The following is an 18,856-nucleotide window of genomic DNA, read 5'->3' on the forward strand; positions in this document are numbered from 1 at the left end:
AGAGTTGAGCCTTATTAGCCGTAAACTAAATTTAGGGTCGACTATTAAACGAAGGTTATAATTGTATTAATAATACTATTATATATTTTATTAAGGAGCGAAGTATTAGCTAGATAAAAAGTAAAATTTAACAAAAAATTTGATATGCAATATGCACACCTCGTTGCACGATTCAGTGGCTTCACCATCACAGCTGAGTGAACTGCCGTAGCAATAGGGTTAGAAGTTCAGAACCTGAGGAGGTCGTTTATAATTAGATAATAAAAATGTGGGTTATCACATCTTAATCCGATGTTTTCATTCAATTCTGCGATTTGTTTTAACGTGAACATGATCAGTCTTGTATTACAAACCGGGTGCTGCGCAGAACAAAATACAAATTTGGTGACTATTTTGTTATGAAATATAGTGAAAAATCAACTAGTAAACAGTAGTAATTTACTTGCGTCTAGACTCAAGTACATTCTGTATTATTACAAATATGTTTTGGTAGTTAAGAATGTGTTTTTTTAACTTGAGAAGAAATATAATGCAGTTGTTTTATTACCTTTCTCTTCGTTTTTGCGTCCGTTTCTCTTTGCATCACTGAACAAACTAAATGTATAGTTATGTTAACATAATGTTGATCGTAAATGTCCTTCGATAACCGAATGTAATTGACGAAGTGAATTATGCTATCTTATTATAGTTATTCGTTAGTTTATCGTTTGATTTCGTTCCAGGGATGCTAACATTTTACGCTTTTTGTAAGGATTTATTCCAGTGGTATTTTTTCATTAACAATGGTGAAATAAATTACATGAATTGTCCATGAATAACAATGTTTTCGTGATAAAAACTTGTGTTGCATGTATAGTTGCGCATTTTAGTGAATATTAGATTAAAAGTAAGTACAGAATTGATGTTTTAATCTTAATTATTGACTGTTTAATGTTAGGTCTGGGGTCAATGGGATTTGTCTTCTTGGATTGAAGATTGCATTATTTGGGTTACTGTTATTGAAATTTGGGTTTTTAAGTTACGTTACTTTTGTTTTATTTTCTTCTCTTTATCACACTTACATAAGTCACATTAGTCACACTCACGTAAATGAATTATTTTAACTTATAAATTATTATTAAAATTTGGGCTATTAAGTTACGTATTTCTTTTTTTTTCTCTTTATGTTTACATAGTCGCACTTACATAAATGAATTATTTTAACCTATAATTTTATCATTTTACAAAAGTCCAATTTTAAAGTTTCATTAAGCAAAATGAACAAAAATGTTAAGTACATTAATTAGGGGCTACGTTTTTGACAACATTTACAAGTTTTGAAACATTTGTCCACTCAAAACTTTCATTTTATCTCTCATAACTAGAAACAAGACAAAAAATAATAAAAATTGTTTCATCTAAACGTGTTTTAAATATCCCACAATCGCTTTAAAATTTTGGTTTCTAATTAATCGACAATATATTACAATTTGAGCTGATCCCCGCGTGGTAAAATACGAATATAATTTGAGGAAAACGACAGTTGCTTTAAAGGTTGAGGTTGTTTAAATGGTTTTATTAAGCTTTTACAAAAGTTCCTTTAGAAGGTTTCAAAGGTCGTATTATCCACGAGATAGTTCGTTAAACACAAGAAGGTTTAAGCTGACATCTTTGCTGTGAGAACCGGACTGAAATGGAAGAAATTAAACGATAGAAAGTAAGAAACGACGTTTTTACGTTTAATTGAATGAGACCAGTCCAAGTCAAGTCGATAAATGTAACTGAATCAAAAGTTAAAAAGTATTATGTGAAAAAAGGTACAATTTTCGACTAATTTATGTCTGACATTGCCGTCTAAGAAAAAGCATCTATAGTTTCCTATGCCATCGTTTTTACGCTAAACTAAGACCAAAAACAAAATCAATGAACTAATAGTTAGAAAGCTATAAATATATTATACATCAGTCCGTAATTTAATAATTCTAATATTTTAAAATTTTCATTTTTGTTTCATTTGATGCAGTATAACAATAACAAGGAATGCATTTAGGAATAATAACTAAAAATAAAAAACATTAACACAGCTTGATGCAGATTTATACTTACACCATTTGCTACGAAAGCACCCACTATCAATGGTCCGATAATTCCGGTTAAGTTTGAAAATGCGTTGGTTATTGCATAAAAAGTTGCTGCAAAGAAAAAGGAAACAGATATATCAAAATTTCGTGTACCAAAGTCGGATAAACAAATAGAAGATAAAACTGCGATTCATAAAAATCCATCTTCTGTACTTTAACTCATTTTTGCATAGCGTTAAAACGATATAACGGATAATAACATTAATGCTGCTAAGATTAATTTTGAAGAACCAGTGAAGCTTTCTTCACAATATTTCTAGTCTGAAAGTTTTTTAATTTGGTTAATTTGGATTAAATTTTATGCAGTGATTTGGGTAATTAAAGTGGTAGCTAATAGAAAAAATTATCCACTTGGTATAAACAAATATCGTCTACCACTTTCTTGATTTGTTTTTCATATATAAACCGAGTTTTATATCTAGACATAAATACGAGGTGCAACTTTATCTAAAATACAAAATATTTAATTTTCTTTTCACTCCAGTTTGCTTTCCAATTACCAGAAGGAGCCACCTTAAAGATTAAATTTCAAGATGGATGGGAAAAGGGTCACAAACTGCCTCACAGTCACCTCATAAATTTTGATGATAATGATGCATAAATGAGCTCTGCTATCTAGAAATGGTTTTTCCTAGTGCTAGAAAATGTATGTTAATTCTTGGTTCAGTAAGTTAGATTAACATTTGTGTAGCCCTCCACAGCAATTAAATGACTCCACTAATGAGTCCATTGACTCCACTGACATTTAAATGACTCCACTTCTTAGTTTGTCTGCACAATTCATATCATTCGTCACTTTGTTAGACTCATTAAGGTAGACTCAGAGATCTGAAAATCCCCACACTAACAGAATATATTTACAGATTAAAATATATTTACAGAATTATTAACAGATTAATATTCACATCACAAGCCACTTCTTCAGCCACTTGCTACTCATTTTTGCTGTGATGCCTCAAATTACCAAAACTGCTAATATATACTCTTCTCCTTCTGCAACAAAAAACACGAAATTAAATATTCATCAAAGTACACATCTGCACCAGGCCTCCTCGCTGATCATCTCAATTTATTTCATTGCTCACTTGCTCGGACATCTTAAAGCAAGACTGATGCTTTCTTTCACCTCATTTATTGTTTACCGAGCAAGGTGCTTGCCTTACCACTAAGCAACCTCACCAACTGCGAACCACATTGCTTCCTCATCATTGTTTATCACGTTGAATGCCATGGGGGTCATCAGTGACCGGCACTGAGTTTGTTCGTTGCGCCACGGGGGTCACCGGTGACCGGCGAAGCCAAGATTATTAGAAGCACATAATTCGAATAATGATATTATTGTCGTTACTAAAATGGTTTGAAGAAATTAATGCAATATAGAACACACAAAAATAGTTTTATTTATATACACAGAGATGCCATATTACTCTGGACATCAAATAAATATTTTAAAGTGGTAGTTTATCAATTGTGATTCTTGGTTTAATAAATTCAATGTAGTAGAGTTTTATCCACCACTATTTCTAAACAATTCGTAGGGTTATATAATTCACCACTTTATTTTCCAATATATCATGCTAAACTTTTTAAAAACTAACAAAATCTATTTAATATTTTCAAATTTAGTATGTAGTTATTTACCGTCTTGCCAGACGGGCAAGCCATGTATAATTAGCGCGGCATTCAACGTGTTAAATACATCATGGATGGAACAAAGTCCGCTGCGAGACCCCAAGTGAAAGTCAGGCTAGGACTAGAATCATTTAGCGTATGGCCTGTGATTCCAGTCCTAGTATTGGCAAAATGAAACAGAATAATGAAATTTTTAGTTTTGACTTCCTTTCCACTTTATTAAATTTTTTTGGCAGAAAGCATATCAGTTGGTATCCCTGTAAATGATAGCAGTGATTTACGTAAGGGAATATTCAACATCTTAATAAACCTATAAAACTCTCTCCTCTTAACGTATTGCATTTTCATAAAATAGTTTATCGTTAGGTGAATATTAAAAATTTTGTTTCTATGGAAACCAGTTAAGAACTTTAAATAATTAAACAAAATTTTAAGGAAACAGGTAAAAGAATTTAAAGTTAACTTTTATAAAATGCAAAGGAATCTCCATTACTTTTCTCAAAAATATTAGGGTTGAGATCTAAAAGTGTAAATCTGACACTAAAAAACTTATGAAAATCTATCAGGTATTAGAACTAAAGAGAAATAATGCAGGGGTATAATAAATAGTTTGATAGATAATAAATCGTTACCTGGATTAGACGGACACATATCAACATGTGTCACATTGAAGCCTGAAAATATGCAGCCATTAAGAGTCATTGCGACACAGAGCAAAACAACTATAAGTTTAGTTCTACACCCAGACAAGGTAATTCCAATCAAACATATTGCAGGCCCGAACATGCCTAAAAATATTATTAGTGGTATTAAATTTTACTGTTAAATAATAAATAATGGCACAAGTTTGTATTAAAATTATCTTAACCAACATAATAAAATTTAGCTTTTAAATTGTTAATCATCATTTATGTTAATCTCATCGAGTCATTCAAATCTTTGGTCATTTTTGGGATACAGGTATAAAACATGAAAATATTCATTAAAGATAGCAAATACCAATTTTAAATAAAGTTGACAAAAGTAGAAATGATTTTTAATTACCTATACAATTCAGGATTTTTCGAATTGTAGTAATACTCAACTTATTTGATTTTCGTAATTCATCCGCAACAAAAGATGCTACAAATGCACTTAGGGCTTGACATATAAAGGGTAGGGCAGACAAAATACCATTCTAGAAAAATTAAAAGGATGATCATTATTACAACGGGCTTTAAGGAATAATATGAAAATAAAGGGTAACAATAATATGATGAATTTTAATCATAATAGATTTCCGACTACACAATACATAATGCAATTCAAATAAAATACATCTTTAGTATGTTTAAAAAAAACTATTGATCAATATAATTCAAAATAACAAATAAATATCTAAAAAAAGATAATCCTATTAATTTTATAGTGAATTAACTGCACCTGCTGATTTTTTTAGGTCACGTGTATGATTCAGTTACAAATATAATTATTTCGAAGAACAATTAAGCTATCTGAAGATGTAATAAGATTTGCGATTCATTTATCTGCTGTCTTATTTCAAATATATTTTTGTCAGTTGATAAATCAAATATTATCTATACATAATAATAAACGCGGCTGTGTGTGTGTGTGTGTGTGTCTGTAATCACAATATATCGCCCCAGAAGCCTCGCCCGGGCACGAAACTTGGCCCATAATTGTGTTTTGACATAATGAAGAAGTATTTTTTTTCTTTTTCAAAAATTTGGATTAGTTATTTAGTTATCAGTCATTTTGTAAGTCTATGTTTTTCGTCTTCAAAGAGCCATATTCAAAAAACTATTAAAAAATGCATATATTTTTCCCCACTCTTATAAATGTATGCTAATGCGAACCTCACAATTGAAATATTAATTTTCGACAACTTAAACCAATAATATACGAAGGAATTAATAATTTAATTGTAAAGTTCGCATTAGTTTACATTTATTAAAGTGGAGAAAAGTTTAACTTTTGTATTAAAAATGTGGCAACATATTCGATACGTAAATAGAACGCTTCGCTTTGATATATTTGTCGCTGTTCATAATTGTTATAATAAGTTTTTCTTTTTCTTTCCACGCTCTATTTTTTTTCTTAAGCGAAGACGATAATTTTTATAGCGATATTGTAGTACTTTGTACAACTAAAAATTCTTTTCACAACACTTTAAAAATATTTACTTTATTTTCTTTATATATACAGAGAACAGTCGGCAAAGAATTCGATTAGGTTGAAAAACATTTCGCTAAAAAGGAACGAATTCCAAAAGAAAAAATAAACAACTTAAAGAATAAAAATGCTGATGCCAGCCAATTTTTTGAAAGTTGACTTAGAAATAACAAACCAAACGATGTTAAATAACAAACCAAACGATGTTAACAAAATGACGTAGAAAGCGCAACTAGATCAAAATTATACAAGCACAACTAGATCAAATTATAATACCTGAGTGCTTGACGTAACAGATATAGAAATAGAATTGGGTATAATATAGCCTACGTCACAGGTTGTGTTGTTCCTACTAAATTTAACCCATGAACGGCATTTTCTGCGAGCCTAACTTCAAGCCACAAATAAACAAATGAAGTGTTCGATCGTTTAAATAGCTGCTCGCCAGATTTTATTGCATTATAAAGAAAAGTTATTGAAACTAAATACAACTAAATAAACAACAACAACTAAAACAAATAACAACAACTACTAATAACAATAACTAAATAAACAACAACTAAATTCCATTCGTTTAGCATTGCGTCATATGTTGTTCCTACTAAATCGAAGTAGTTGTGTTTTTTTCATATTATACCCAATTTGATACCATAAAAAATTATATAGAAATAGAAATTGATACCATAAAAAATTTATTCGTTTTCGTGTTCTTTTCATGTATTTAGCATTTTAGTTTCTTTTTCTTAAGCGTTGTAGCTATATAATTTCAAACATCCTCAAGAGCTATAACACATCTGCAGCAGAACTGGATATGAAGACAAAATTGCTGGACAGGAACACTTTAATTGTCCCCTGATCTTCAGATTTCCTGCTATGTTTTAAAAAACTTTATTTGTGAAAACCTTCAGCGTGGCGGACAGCTGGCCGCCTTAGGCGGCTAGTTATGAAATAAATGCATTTTATTAAGAATCTGCTGAATCCACGTGATTTATAGGTTCATTTAACTGAACATCTATAAATGTATTTTCTCGCTTGTGAATGTATGCAATAAGCTTAAGATTTTCCCCTGTGTAATATTCTCATATATTTAACTTTGACGCAACAAGCAATCGTAAACAAGAATATATATATATATATATATATATATATATATATATATATATATATATATATATATATATATATATATATATATATATATATATATATATATATATATATATATATATATATATATATATATATATATATATATATATATATATATATATATATATATATATATATATATATCTTTATATATATATTTCGTCTGTTCGTGTGTTTGTCAATGAACTCCTCCTAAACGGATGGACCGATTTAAATGAAATTTTCTGTGTACCTTCAGAAGGATTCGAGAATGGTTTAGATTCACAATTAGATTCACAATGTTTTTTTAATAAATTTTTTATTGAGTGGGAAAAATTCTACTTCTTAAAAGTTATACTTCTTATGCGACTTCCAACAAGAAAGCGTTAAACGTTCAACGATACATTTTTATTGGCCGGGAAATCATGTGGTAGGATCCAGTTTTCCCTCATTCATTTCCATATTGTTTTGGTTCTCACTAGCATAAAAATAATAAAAGTCATAAAACTTTTGTTTTTCTGTAAATATTATTTTAGTTTGTTTTGATAGACATATAATTTAATAGGGAGCAGGAAAAAGAGTCGTTGAATAGAATTTGTAATTTCGTGTTATTATTGTGTTTGAAGAGAGTTTTGAAGTTTGCATTTTAAAAATGTTAAAAACTACACATTTTGTAGATTCAGTGCGGAATTGAAGTGAGTATTTTGTATAATTTTAGATCGAATTTATACGTGCGTTGGTTAACAACCACTGTAACCTATAAATTTATTTGTGAAGCTAATTGATTTCATATAAAACTTTTTCAATTGTTTTTATTTAAAATTTCTTATTTGAAATATTAAATGAAAAAATAAATAAAATTACACATTTTTTATCTAAAATTTGGTACAATAAATCTTTTCAGTCTTGTTACTTAATTAAAATATCATTTTCAATAAATTACTCATATTTTTTATGTACTATTTTACAGTATTTTGTTTTACAAAGAAATGCCATGTCTTCGTGGAAGAGCAAGAAATATTGGTCGACGTACTCGAAACGCACAAATGGTTCATGATCGTCGATTGAATAGAACAGTTGAAGAACACTTGACGGATAATGTGAATTCAAGAAATCAAGTTGCATCTTCACGTGAAAATGAAAATTCGGGGCAACGCAATCAACGTCTTCGTGCAAATGCATTAAGACAACGAAAGACACGCCAACGAGCGACCAACGAAAACAGAGAACGTAACCAACGGCGAATGCAAGATAATCGAGCAATGATACGAACATCACTTAATCGTCTTGCGTTTGAATATGACCCTGAAATAGACTATTCGTCACATGCATTAACCATAATCGGTAGTATGGACAACGAGTGTCAATATTGTCATGCTTTAAAGTACAAAGGTGAATCAGCTGGTTTATGTTGCGCATCTGGAAAAATTTCACTTCCACCGTTAAATCCACCACCGGAACCTTTGAAAACATTATTAGCTGGAACCGCATCTCAATCGAAATTGTTTTTGCGGAAAATTTGTAAATTCAATTCTTGCTTTCAAATGACATCATTTGGAGCAACAAAAATAGTTCATAATGAGGATGGTCGTAATTTTGAATCTACATTTAAGATTCAAGGTCAAGTGTACCAACAAATTGGTTCATTGCTTCCAATGCCTAATGTCGATCCAAAATTCTTACAAATTTACTTTATGGGAGATGAGGAGCAACAAACTCATACACGATGCGTATACAACCATATAGAGCAGATGGAGGAACGAGAAATTGTGGACATTTTGGAAACGTTCTTGCAAAACCATAACCAATTGATACGATTGTTCAAGACTCTTTCCAACAGATTGCAAAACGACAACTACGCCATTGTTATTAAAGCAGACAAAGTGCCCTATGGAGAGCACGCAGGCACATATAATGTTCCAACTGTTAATGAAGTTGCAGTTGTTATGGCTGGTGACCCATGTGAACGTCGAGATATTCGCATACAACGCAGAGATAATCCAATACAAATAATTCAAGACAATCATCGTTCTTACGACGCACTGCAATATCCGTTGATATTTTGGGAAGGAGAAGATGGATATCATTTAAATATTAAACAAAGGAATCCAACAACAGGCACAACTTATAAGATTATTTTATAATTTTTTTTGAACCAATTATTTCTGTTTATCTTATAAATAGTTTTATTTACAGGTGAAGAACTACTCAAGAAAGTTAGTGAAATGAACTTCTACGCATACCGGTTGATGATTCGTGAAAATGAAGATAATAACATTCTCCGATGCAGACAGCTATTTCATCCATTGTTGATATGTATGTAAAAATCAAAAGTGAGAGATTGCGTTATATAAAATTTAATCAAGCGAAACTTCGTTCTGAGGAGTACATTCATTTGCGTGACGCCATAATCGGTAACGTAGATGCAACGAATGATATCAACAACATCGGTACCGCATATATTCTTCCATCATCATACATTGGTAGTCCGCGTCATATGCAAGAATATATTCAAGACGCCATGACTTACGTACGCGCATACGGCCGACCAGATCTTTTTATCACATTTACGTGTAATCCAAACTGGGATGAAATTAAAAATTTGCTGTTATCAGGTCAAACATCGATGCATCGCCATGATATCATTGCACGTGTGTTCAAACAAAAATTGAAATCCCTGATGAAATTGATTACACATCACTCGGTATTTGGTGAAACACGATGTTGGCTTTATTCTGTTGAATGGCAAAAACGAGGTTTACCTCATGCGCATATTTTGATTTGGTTGGTGGACAAAGTACGCCCAGAAGAAATTGACAAAATTATTTCAGCGGAAATTCCAAATCCGAATGTTGATCAAGAATTGTTTGACATTGTGACTACTAATATGATCCATGGTCCATGTGGGTCTCTCAACATGACGTCACCATGTATGGATAATGGAAAATGTACGAAACGTTTTCCTAAACCATGTCAAACAGACACTATCACCAATATCGATGGTTATCCATCTTACCGTCGTAGAGATGTAGACAATGGCGGTCAATCATATGAATTGCGTCTATCAAACGGTGTAAGAGTTGACATCGATAATCGCTGGGTGGTTCCATACTCACCATTGCTGTGCAAAACTTATAAAGCACACATAAACGTTGAGTTATGCAGTTCGGTGAAGTCTATTAAGTACATTTGTAAGTACGTTCATAAGGGCAGTGATAAAGCTATATTTGCTGTTCAAAATGTAAATAAGAATGACGAAATAACACATTATCAAATGGGACGATACATAAGTAGTAATGAAGCTATTTGGCGAATTTTTACATTTCCTATACATGAAAGGGATCCTGCTGTTGTACATTTGGCTGTGCATCTTGAAAATGGACAGCGTGTTTATTTCACAGAACAGGATGCACTACAACAAGCTTTAACAGCTCCAAAAACAACTCTTACTGAATTTTTCAACCTTTGTAATCGACAAGATATTGTAGGTGAATTTGCAAAGACATTAATGTATACTGATGTTCCTAAATTTTTTACATGGAATAAGCAATCAAAAAGTTGGGAACCACGGAAACGAGGCACTCCAGTCCCAGGATTTGCCGACATAGTTATGACGAATTCTTTAGGACGATTATATACAGTTCATCCTAAGCAACGCGAGTGCTTTTTTCTGCGTTTGTTATTGGTTAACGTTCCTGGACCGACATCCTTCCAATACTTGCGAAAAGTCAACGGTACTTTATACGGCACTTTCTTTGATGCGTGTCGTGAGTTACATTTATTGGAAGATGATAACCATTGGGGACCTCACACTTGCATATGCAGCACTGAGCTCATCTCCACAGCAAATTCGTCAATTATTTTCAATAATATTGACAACGTGTTTTCCGTCTGAAGCATCTGCTCTGTGGAATAAATATTAAGACTCAATGAGTGAGGATATTTTTCATCGGATTAGAATTACTAATCAAAATCTCAGTATGGAATTCTCCGCAGAAATATATAACGAGGCATTAATAATGATTGAGGATATTTGTATTCTTATTTCGAACATGCCGCTCATAAATTTTGGCATGCCAGCGCCAATCCGCCAAGCAGCAGATATCATCAACAGCGACGTTCAATATGACTACACCAGTTCGATATGACTTCTCTGGCTACTTTTGTTGCTAACAATGAACGATTGCTTACTGCTGAGCAACGAAATATATATGATCAAATTAACGTGTCAATTGCAGCACAACAAGGTGGATTTTTTTTCTGGATGCACCAGGTGGCACTGGTAAAACATTCCTCATCTCACTAATACTTGCGCGCATTCGATCTCAAAATCATATTGCATTGGCAATTGCTTCATCAGGCATTGCAGCAACCTTACTTGATGGTGGACGGACAGCGCATTCAGCACTTAGATTACCTTTGAATATTCACACCAATCCCGAAGCAATGTGTAACATAAAGAAGCATTCAGGCATGGCTGAAGTTCTGAGAAAATGTAAAATTATTATCTGGGATGAATGTACAATGGCCCACAAGCATTCGCTTGAAGCTCTCGACAGGTCCCTGAAAGATATCAAAGATAATACTCGGCTTTTTGATGGTGCTCTACTGCTGCTGTCAGGTGATTTCAGACAAATATTACCCATCATTCCACGTGCGACATATGCGGGCGAAATAAACGCATGTTTGAAAGAATCTTATCTGTGGCGAAGTATCAGTAAATTATGCCTTACTCTTAATATGAGTGTTCAACTTCAAAATGATCCATTAGCGTCAAGATTCTCCGAACAACTGTTAGACATTGGCAATGGTAAAATTCAATTGTATGAAGATACACAATATATTCGACTCCCACAGACTTTTTGCAACATGGTGTCTATCAAAGAGGAGTTAATAAAAAGTATCTTTCCAGATTTGCCACATAATTATGCTAATCATGCATGGCTACGTGAGCGAGCTATTTTAGCAGCAAAAAATTTAGATGTTGACGCAATCAATTTTAAAGTACAACAATCATTGCCTGGTAGTGAAATTTCATTCAAATCGATTGACACTGTTACTGATCCTGATGAAGTTGTCAACTATCCTGTCGAGTTTTTAAATTCGCGATCGCAACGAACTATAGGGGGCGTTGTTGTATGAGACGGATACCTGCGATTTCCATATGAACAGTGATTTAGTTACTCTAGAGACGTCTTTAATGTAGCACGTAGCATTGCAACGTTCCTTCTTTATTGTGGCTAATTAAATTTAAAAAAGAAAAATATTTGTAAATCTTTCTTATGCAAACGAAAACAAAATGGTATCTCTTTTTATTAGAGATGGAATATCCAAAACACATCGGAAAAATATTTGTACATTAACAGAAAAAAATATGTATATTCTTATAAGAGTTAAAACCTAATGCCCGAGAAATAGTTTTACTAAATTTAATGATATAACATGAAAGGCCCATTTAAACTTTACATTCTGAAGTTCTAAGAATCATATTACTTCAAAAATTAAAATGAACAGAAAGTATACATAAACCTTATAATTTTATGAAATTTAATTTTGTAAAAAAAGTTTTTTGACAACAATTTTTATCAAAAAATTTCAAGTTTCAATAAAAAACATTATTTAGAAACTAAGAAACGTAAAATAAAGAATGCTGACGAAATAAAAACAAAAAAAAAAAAAAAAACAATTCTTTTTTGTCGCCATTTTTAGTGCTACGAAAATTCGTCTTTGGGATTTGCCAAAAACAAAACAAGATGCAATTTTATTTTTTCAGGAGGGAAATATTTTACCGAAAAAACGAAAATGTACCAATTCCCACAACATGAAACTTTATCTTGGTAAACGTACGTTTTGGAAATGTTATTTCATTTGGAATCTTATTTATCAGAGTTCATATGGCTATATGATTGTTTTGAATCTATGCTAAACTCTATATCGGCTCATTTTCCACCGAAATCCGACTGACTGCTTTGATTTTAAATAAAGTGTTTTATTTTACGATTTGTCGCAAAAATTTTAGGTGTAGATTGGCGGCACTTAAAAACCACCAAATCTGTAGCTGCGGTATCATTAATACGTAAGTACCGAGTTTTTATTCCATACTTTTCTGAATCATATTACTTCAAACATTAGAATATACAAGAAGTATACATAAACACATAATGCTATACCATTTAATTTTTCAAAAAAAGTATTTTGACAACAATTTTTATCAAAAAATTATAAACTAAAAAACGGAAAATAAAGAATTCTTAGGATAAAAAACGATTTTAAGAATTCTTTACATTGAAATAAAAACTTTTATATTGTTTCTTTTTTTATTATTCTTATAGTTCTTAATCAGACGTAAAAAACCATTCTGTAGAGAACTATCATCAAATAAGTAAAAAATATATTTACAAGCAAATTTTTTATTATAAAAATCATAACACTAATTTTTTTTTTAAATCCGCAGAATTCCAAATGAAATGTTCTTCGTTTGAAAATTTTATTTTCAAATAATATATGCATAGATTATTCCTTCATTACTTTTAGATAACATACCACAAATCAAAATTTTATTAATGTAATATCTCGATATGAATTTGAATATGTAGCTTAAAAACAGAATAGCTGAATTCTAGTTGAAATTATTCCTTTAAAACAAAAATAATAATTACCAAGAAAACGATACAAATTTATTAATAATCAGCAGAAATGAATCTATTTCAAGTAGTTCGGATGATTCTTTATTGTTGTTTTACGAATAATATAGATACACAAATATATACTATTCTTTAAAGAAGAATAATATTCTATAACTATATATTATACAGTTCTGTGCATATTCTGAATTCTTATTTATTCATTGGAATGACGAAAGCAATGCTGATTTCACTTTAATTTGAAATGAATTGAAGACAGAAAAAATTATTTTACCGTAATACACACAATCTGTAACAGCAAGTGATCATGAAATTGGAAGTTATGTTGTTGGTAATAGAAAGGTAAAAATTATCGAGAAATTGTTCTTCAAATGCTTGGCGTGTTCTGCTTCAATGTTTGGCATGTTCTGGTTAGTTTTTTCAAGAAGTTCTACCTTTTCCTTAGGGAAATTTTGCTTCTTATTTGCTGCTAATGAAATGGCGTCCGTCATTGCCAATGGCTTTGTGGAAACTAATGTCCGATATTTTCAGTCTCCCGCTAGATGGCGTACTCGAGCGTTGCGATCGCGAATTCACTGGATTTACTTGGAATGCCATCCCATAATTTGCGATTGAAGATTGGTTCACCTATAATTTTGCTTAGAAATTTGAATGCTCCGAAATTGTGTAATGGCACGCGACTGGTCATAAAAAAAATCATGGGTAACATTTTGGAAGACACTATTTTAAGTGGAAAATTTCAAGGTGAAGTTGTACTTCTACCGCGGATCCCAATGATTCCTTCAGATCCGCCTATACCATTCAAACGCTTGCAATTTCCAATCCGCTTAGCATTTGCTATGACTATTAATAAGTCACAAGGTCAAACAATGACAATTTGTGGCTTAGATTTAGAAAACCCGTGCTTTTCTCACGGTCAATTATATGTTGCGTGTTCCAGAGTTGGAAAACCCTCGAATTTGTTTGTGTATGCTCCTGAAGGATTAACAAAAAATATTGTACATCTAATGGCATTACGATAACTTAAGTTTTTTTTAATTGAAAAAATATATCTGTTATTAAATAGAAGTTTTCACTTTTTTACCTTTAATTAAAATAAGTTTAAGTTTTGATTTAAAACAACCTCTACATTTAACTTCGCTGATAGTATACACACACTCACACGCTATCGATTGGTCGAATTGTGATAAGATATATGTAATGACGCTAATATGATAACTTTTTAATAAAAATTTGCATCAAAACGATCCAGATTGTTACAACTTATTCAAAAAAACTTGACATTTACCAATTAATGACGTGTGTACAGGACATCGTCTGTCGGGTCCGCTAGTATATATATATATATATATATATATATATATATATATATATATATATATATATATATATATATATATATATATATATATATATATATATATATATATATATATATATATATATATATATATATATATATATATATATATATATATATATATATATATATATATATATATATATATATATATATATATATATATATAGATAGATAGATAGATAGATAGATAGATAGATACAGGGTGATTATAGAGTCCCGGACCCATTATGTTTAATAACTCATAAAATAATAAAGATAGATAAAAATTCATAACATAAATGGTTAGATAGACTCAAAAAGTTTCATGACCCTTGTCAATGAACTTCCACGTGTGACCCCTTCGTCGCACGGAGAATATCAAGTCGATAGTCAATTTCACACCAGGTAGAGGCAAGCATGTCGGCATCCACAGAGGCTATTGCTGTTGTAATTCTGGCTTTCAGGTCATCAATAATCGACACGATCCTCCTGTAAACATTGTCCTTTATAAATCCCCAAAGAAAAAAGTCCAGCGGCGTTATATCAGGTGATCTGGGTGACCAAGGAATTGGAGCTCTTCGCCTATTCCATCTTCCTGAAAAATGGTCATTCGTAGCTCTTTGAATGACCATTGACAAGGGTAATGAAACTTTTTGAGTCTATCTAACCATTTATGTTATGAATTTTAATCTATCTTTATTATTTTATGAGTTATTAAAAATCAAAATGGGTCTGGGACTTTATAAACATCCTGTATATATCTTTATATATAAGAAGAGAATGGAATGATAACACATAGCCAATCACAGAAGACTTCTGGTTAGTAACGCACAAAACAGCGAATCAAAATTGAGAACGCATGTGTGTGAAAGGTGATAATTTTTAATAATGCTATCAAAAAATACAAAATACAAACTGACTTCAAATAAAACTTAGAGGACTTCGAATCAAATAATTAAGAAAACTCTACTATTGCGTTTATAAAGAGGAAGATTTTTAATTCAACAACAAAATTATAGCATCGCCATTCCAAAAAAAAAAAAAAAACCTCACATAAAAAATGTTAAATGTTAAAGCTATAAAAAGATCAAACGATTATTTATGCGAATGATTATATATGATTATTATGAACTAAGCTTTATGCAAACGATTGTTTATGACGTCATTAGATAAAAATTTCATTAACGTAATTTTATCCAGTGTTTATTAATAATTTTAAGTGGCAATGTAAAAAGATAGTTGTTCTAAAGTTTTATAATAAAATGTTTGTTTTGATAGAACGCAGTTATTTATTTTATAATTCCAATATATTTTAATAGCTTTGATAAATCGGATAGAGTTATTGGAAGCACAAATCAACACTCTCTCAGAAAAATATTTACATACCAAATTGTCAAAATATATTGAACAGAGTTTACTTTAAAATACTTATATCTTTTATAAAGAATGGATCACCGTGAATATCTTAGGCGATATAAACAGCGACATAGAACATAATTTAGCAGCACAAAATTACCGGGAAAATAATCGTAGTGCTATCAATACGAGACAGCGGAATGCGCGGCGAAGAAACGTTGAAGAGTCAAGATGTTTAAATGAAAACGAATGATATGGAAAAGAAATTGATAAAAAATGTTGTATATAAGGAGGTTTTAATTTTATCATTGTTTTTACTTACTTTCAAAAAATCGTTCAGCCAGAATTAATTAACAGTTCATATATGTTTGAGATATTTCTTAAATAATGCATAAAAATGCAAATCATTGGTACACAAAATGATGTGAAAAGAAAAATTAATGAAAAATGTACATAGCTAGGTTTTGTGAATATTCAGAGATCTATTGTAAATAATTTTTAATTTTTTATTTTCACCTTATTATTTATAACATATCAGACAAAAATGTTTATTGATCATTTATAACATAATTATTTCATTTCATATTCGTTTTTTTATTAGTATTCACAGTACGAGAAAAAAATTAAATTGCTTAATTTAATTTGTCGAATTTAGTTACATATGTTTTTATTATATAATTTACTTTTTGTCTGTTTGAAACTAAAATATTTTGTCAGTTGACAGTATTGAAGTTAATTAGGCAATTACTTGCAATGGTATTTGCTTTTGAAATATTACTCAGCATAAACTTATTAATATTACATGTTTTAATTTGTTTGCCATATTCAAAGTTCTTTTTTCATTAGGCATTAATTTTTTTCTGATTAAAATTTAAATTACTGAGGGGGATGAAGCACCTTATAGGGAGCTTCCGGCATCCTATAAGATCATCAATGATTTGAGTTTGGCTCTGCCACGCGTGCTTCGGATACAGAGATTAATCTCCGGCTAATGCCCCATAGTAATGTGTTAAATAATATTGCTTCTTATATTGCTTTATATAAGTTTATAATGCTGATAATAAGCACCTCTGAGATTTTACAATCCTATCATATTCTCTCTATGTGATGTTGGTGTAGAAAAATTGCCTGCTAATCTCCAGGAAAACGACTTTAATTTTGTTCGCGAAGCAAACAAAAACGTAATTGCGTAGCAATTATCGGGGGTTGGCGAGCGGTAGCGAGTAGGGGGCGGAGCCCTCCAGTATATATATATATATATATATATATATATGATCAAGTAAAAAGAATGTCCAGCTCTATCTTGGTAAGGCTTTCAATTTGACCAAACAATCATTTTTTAACATTGGCAATATTAACCTCGGCCCTGGACTTTGTAGATTCCATTAACTCCATTGACTGGGAAGCAAAGTTATTAGTAGAATTTAAGTTGAACTTACCGATGCTAAATCGTAATGAAGAACGGAACTCAGATAAGTGGGAATCTCAGACAACATAATGAGGAATCCAAAGTTGTGACCCGTGTGAGAAATAAGAACAGCCCAAGCAGGTAGAGATGTCAACATTTTCTTCCATGGAACCGTACTAGTCTAGCGAGTTAAAAATTAGATTAGTTTAAATTTCTGATATTGCTATAAAAATCTGAAAATTCTTAAATGCCAAAAGTCTCTGCTAAATGTCGAAATTTGCATAATCACTTTGGTGAATGTCCGAGCATGGTGAATGCCTTCTGTAATTGTTTCATCCGTTACATATAGCTTTTGAAATTCGAAATATGTGACATTCTAAAGTGCGTAACCAAATTCCCATTGTCACTTTGGTAACTCTCCGAATTGTTACAGCTGATTTTAATTTATTCCATATTTTGTGGGGCTATTTATGATTCCCATTAAGTATGTGTGATTCTTTTAATGTATGATTCTTGGTTTAATAATTTCGGTTGATAAAGTTTTACCATTGCTTCAAAATAATTCAAAGACTTAGATGATACGCTATTTTATTACAGTTAGGCAGAGTTGAGCCATTTAAAATTTACCGAAAATCTGGCAATTTTCGTTTGCAGTTGTCTACCGCTCTTTTTAAAATTTGTTGTCGAATCCGGAACAGTTGGCATCTCTGACTAGAGCTTTTTTTCTCAGCTATCTAATTCGAGTTTCTGGTTGCAGATTTTACAGAATGAATCAGCAGAATTTGTATGCATCCTGAACTTAACCTGACAGAGTTATAATATTTTTTTAAGCGATAATATTTTTTTAAATTTAATACTTTTTCGTGTTTTCTTATTTGGACCTTTTCCGCATTCACTGTCAAGGTGTGCCCTTTCGCTGGTTAAGGCTGAGGGTTTTGATGGTCGCTCCTAAAGGTTTTCTTCAATACAAAATCTATGGAAAAAAATTACGTGCGTCCTTAAGGTGGACGTAAATAACGGTGATTGACACATAGAGGTGGTCTTTTCTGGAGGT

At 31.2% G+C, this 18,856-nt stretch overlaps 2 protein-coding genes across 2 annotated transcripts in view; one reads left to right on the forward strand and one right to left on the reverse strand.

The window, feature by feature from the left end:
* The window catches only part of LOC107454680 (putative inorganic phosphate cotransporter), a 34,237-nt gene that overhangs the window by 3,271 nt on the left and 12,110 nt on the right, over window positions 1–18,856 (reverse strand). Inside the window, exons 6-9 of the mRNA XM_043053822.3 lie at window positions 17,834–17,983; window positions 4,797–4,929; window positions 4,385–4,540; window positions 2,086–2,171 (exon numbers count right to left, since the gene is read on the reverse strand). Of these exons, the coding sequence (XP_042909756.2) occupies window positions 2,086–2,171; window positions 4,385–4,540; window positions 4,797–4,929; window positions 17,834–17,983 (525 nt within the window). The remainder of the gene's footprint in view (window positions 1–2,085; window positions 2,172–4,384; window positions 4,541–4,796; window positions 4,930–17,833; window positions 17,984–18,856) is intronic.
* LOC107454677 (uncharacterized) lies at window positions 753–9,214 on the forward strand. Its single transcript, XM_087160547.1, has 2 exons — window positions 753–886; window positions 8,023–9,214. Exon 2 carries the CDS (start codon window positions 8,042–8,044, stop codon window positions 9,194–9,196), a length of 1,155 nt encoding a protein of 384 aa, XP_087016673.1. The 5' UTR covers window positions 753–886; window positions 8,023–8,041; the 3' UTR covers window positions 9,197–9,214.

The sequence above is a fragment of the Parasteatoda tepidariorum genome, chromosome 4, assembly GCF_982258835.1.
Source record: "Parasteatoda tepidariorum strain Cologne lab strain chromosome 4, Ptep-v5.0, whole genome shotgun sequence".
Lineage (NCBI taxonomy): Eukaryota > Metazoa > Arthropoda > Arachnida > Araneae > Theridiidae > Parasteatoda > Parasteatoda tepidariorum.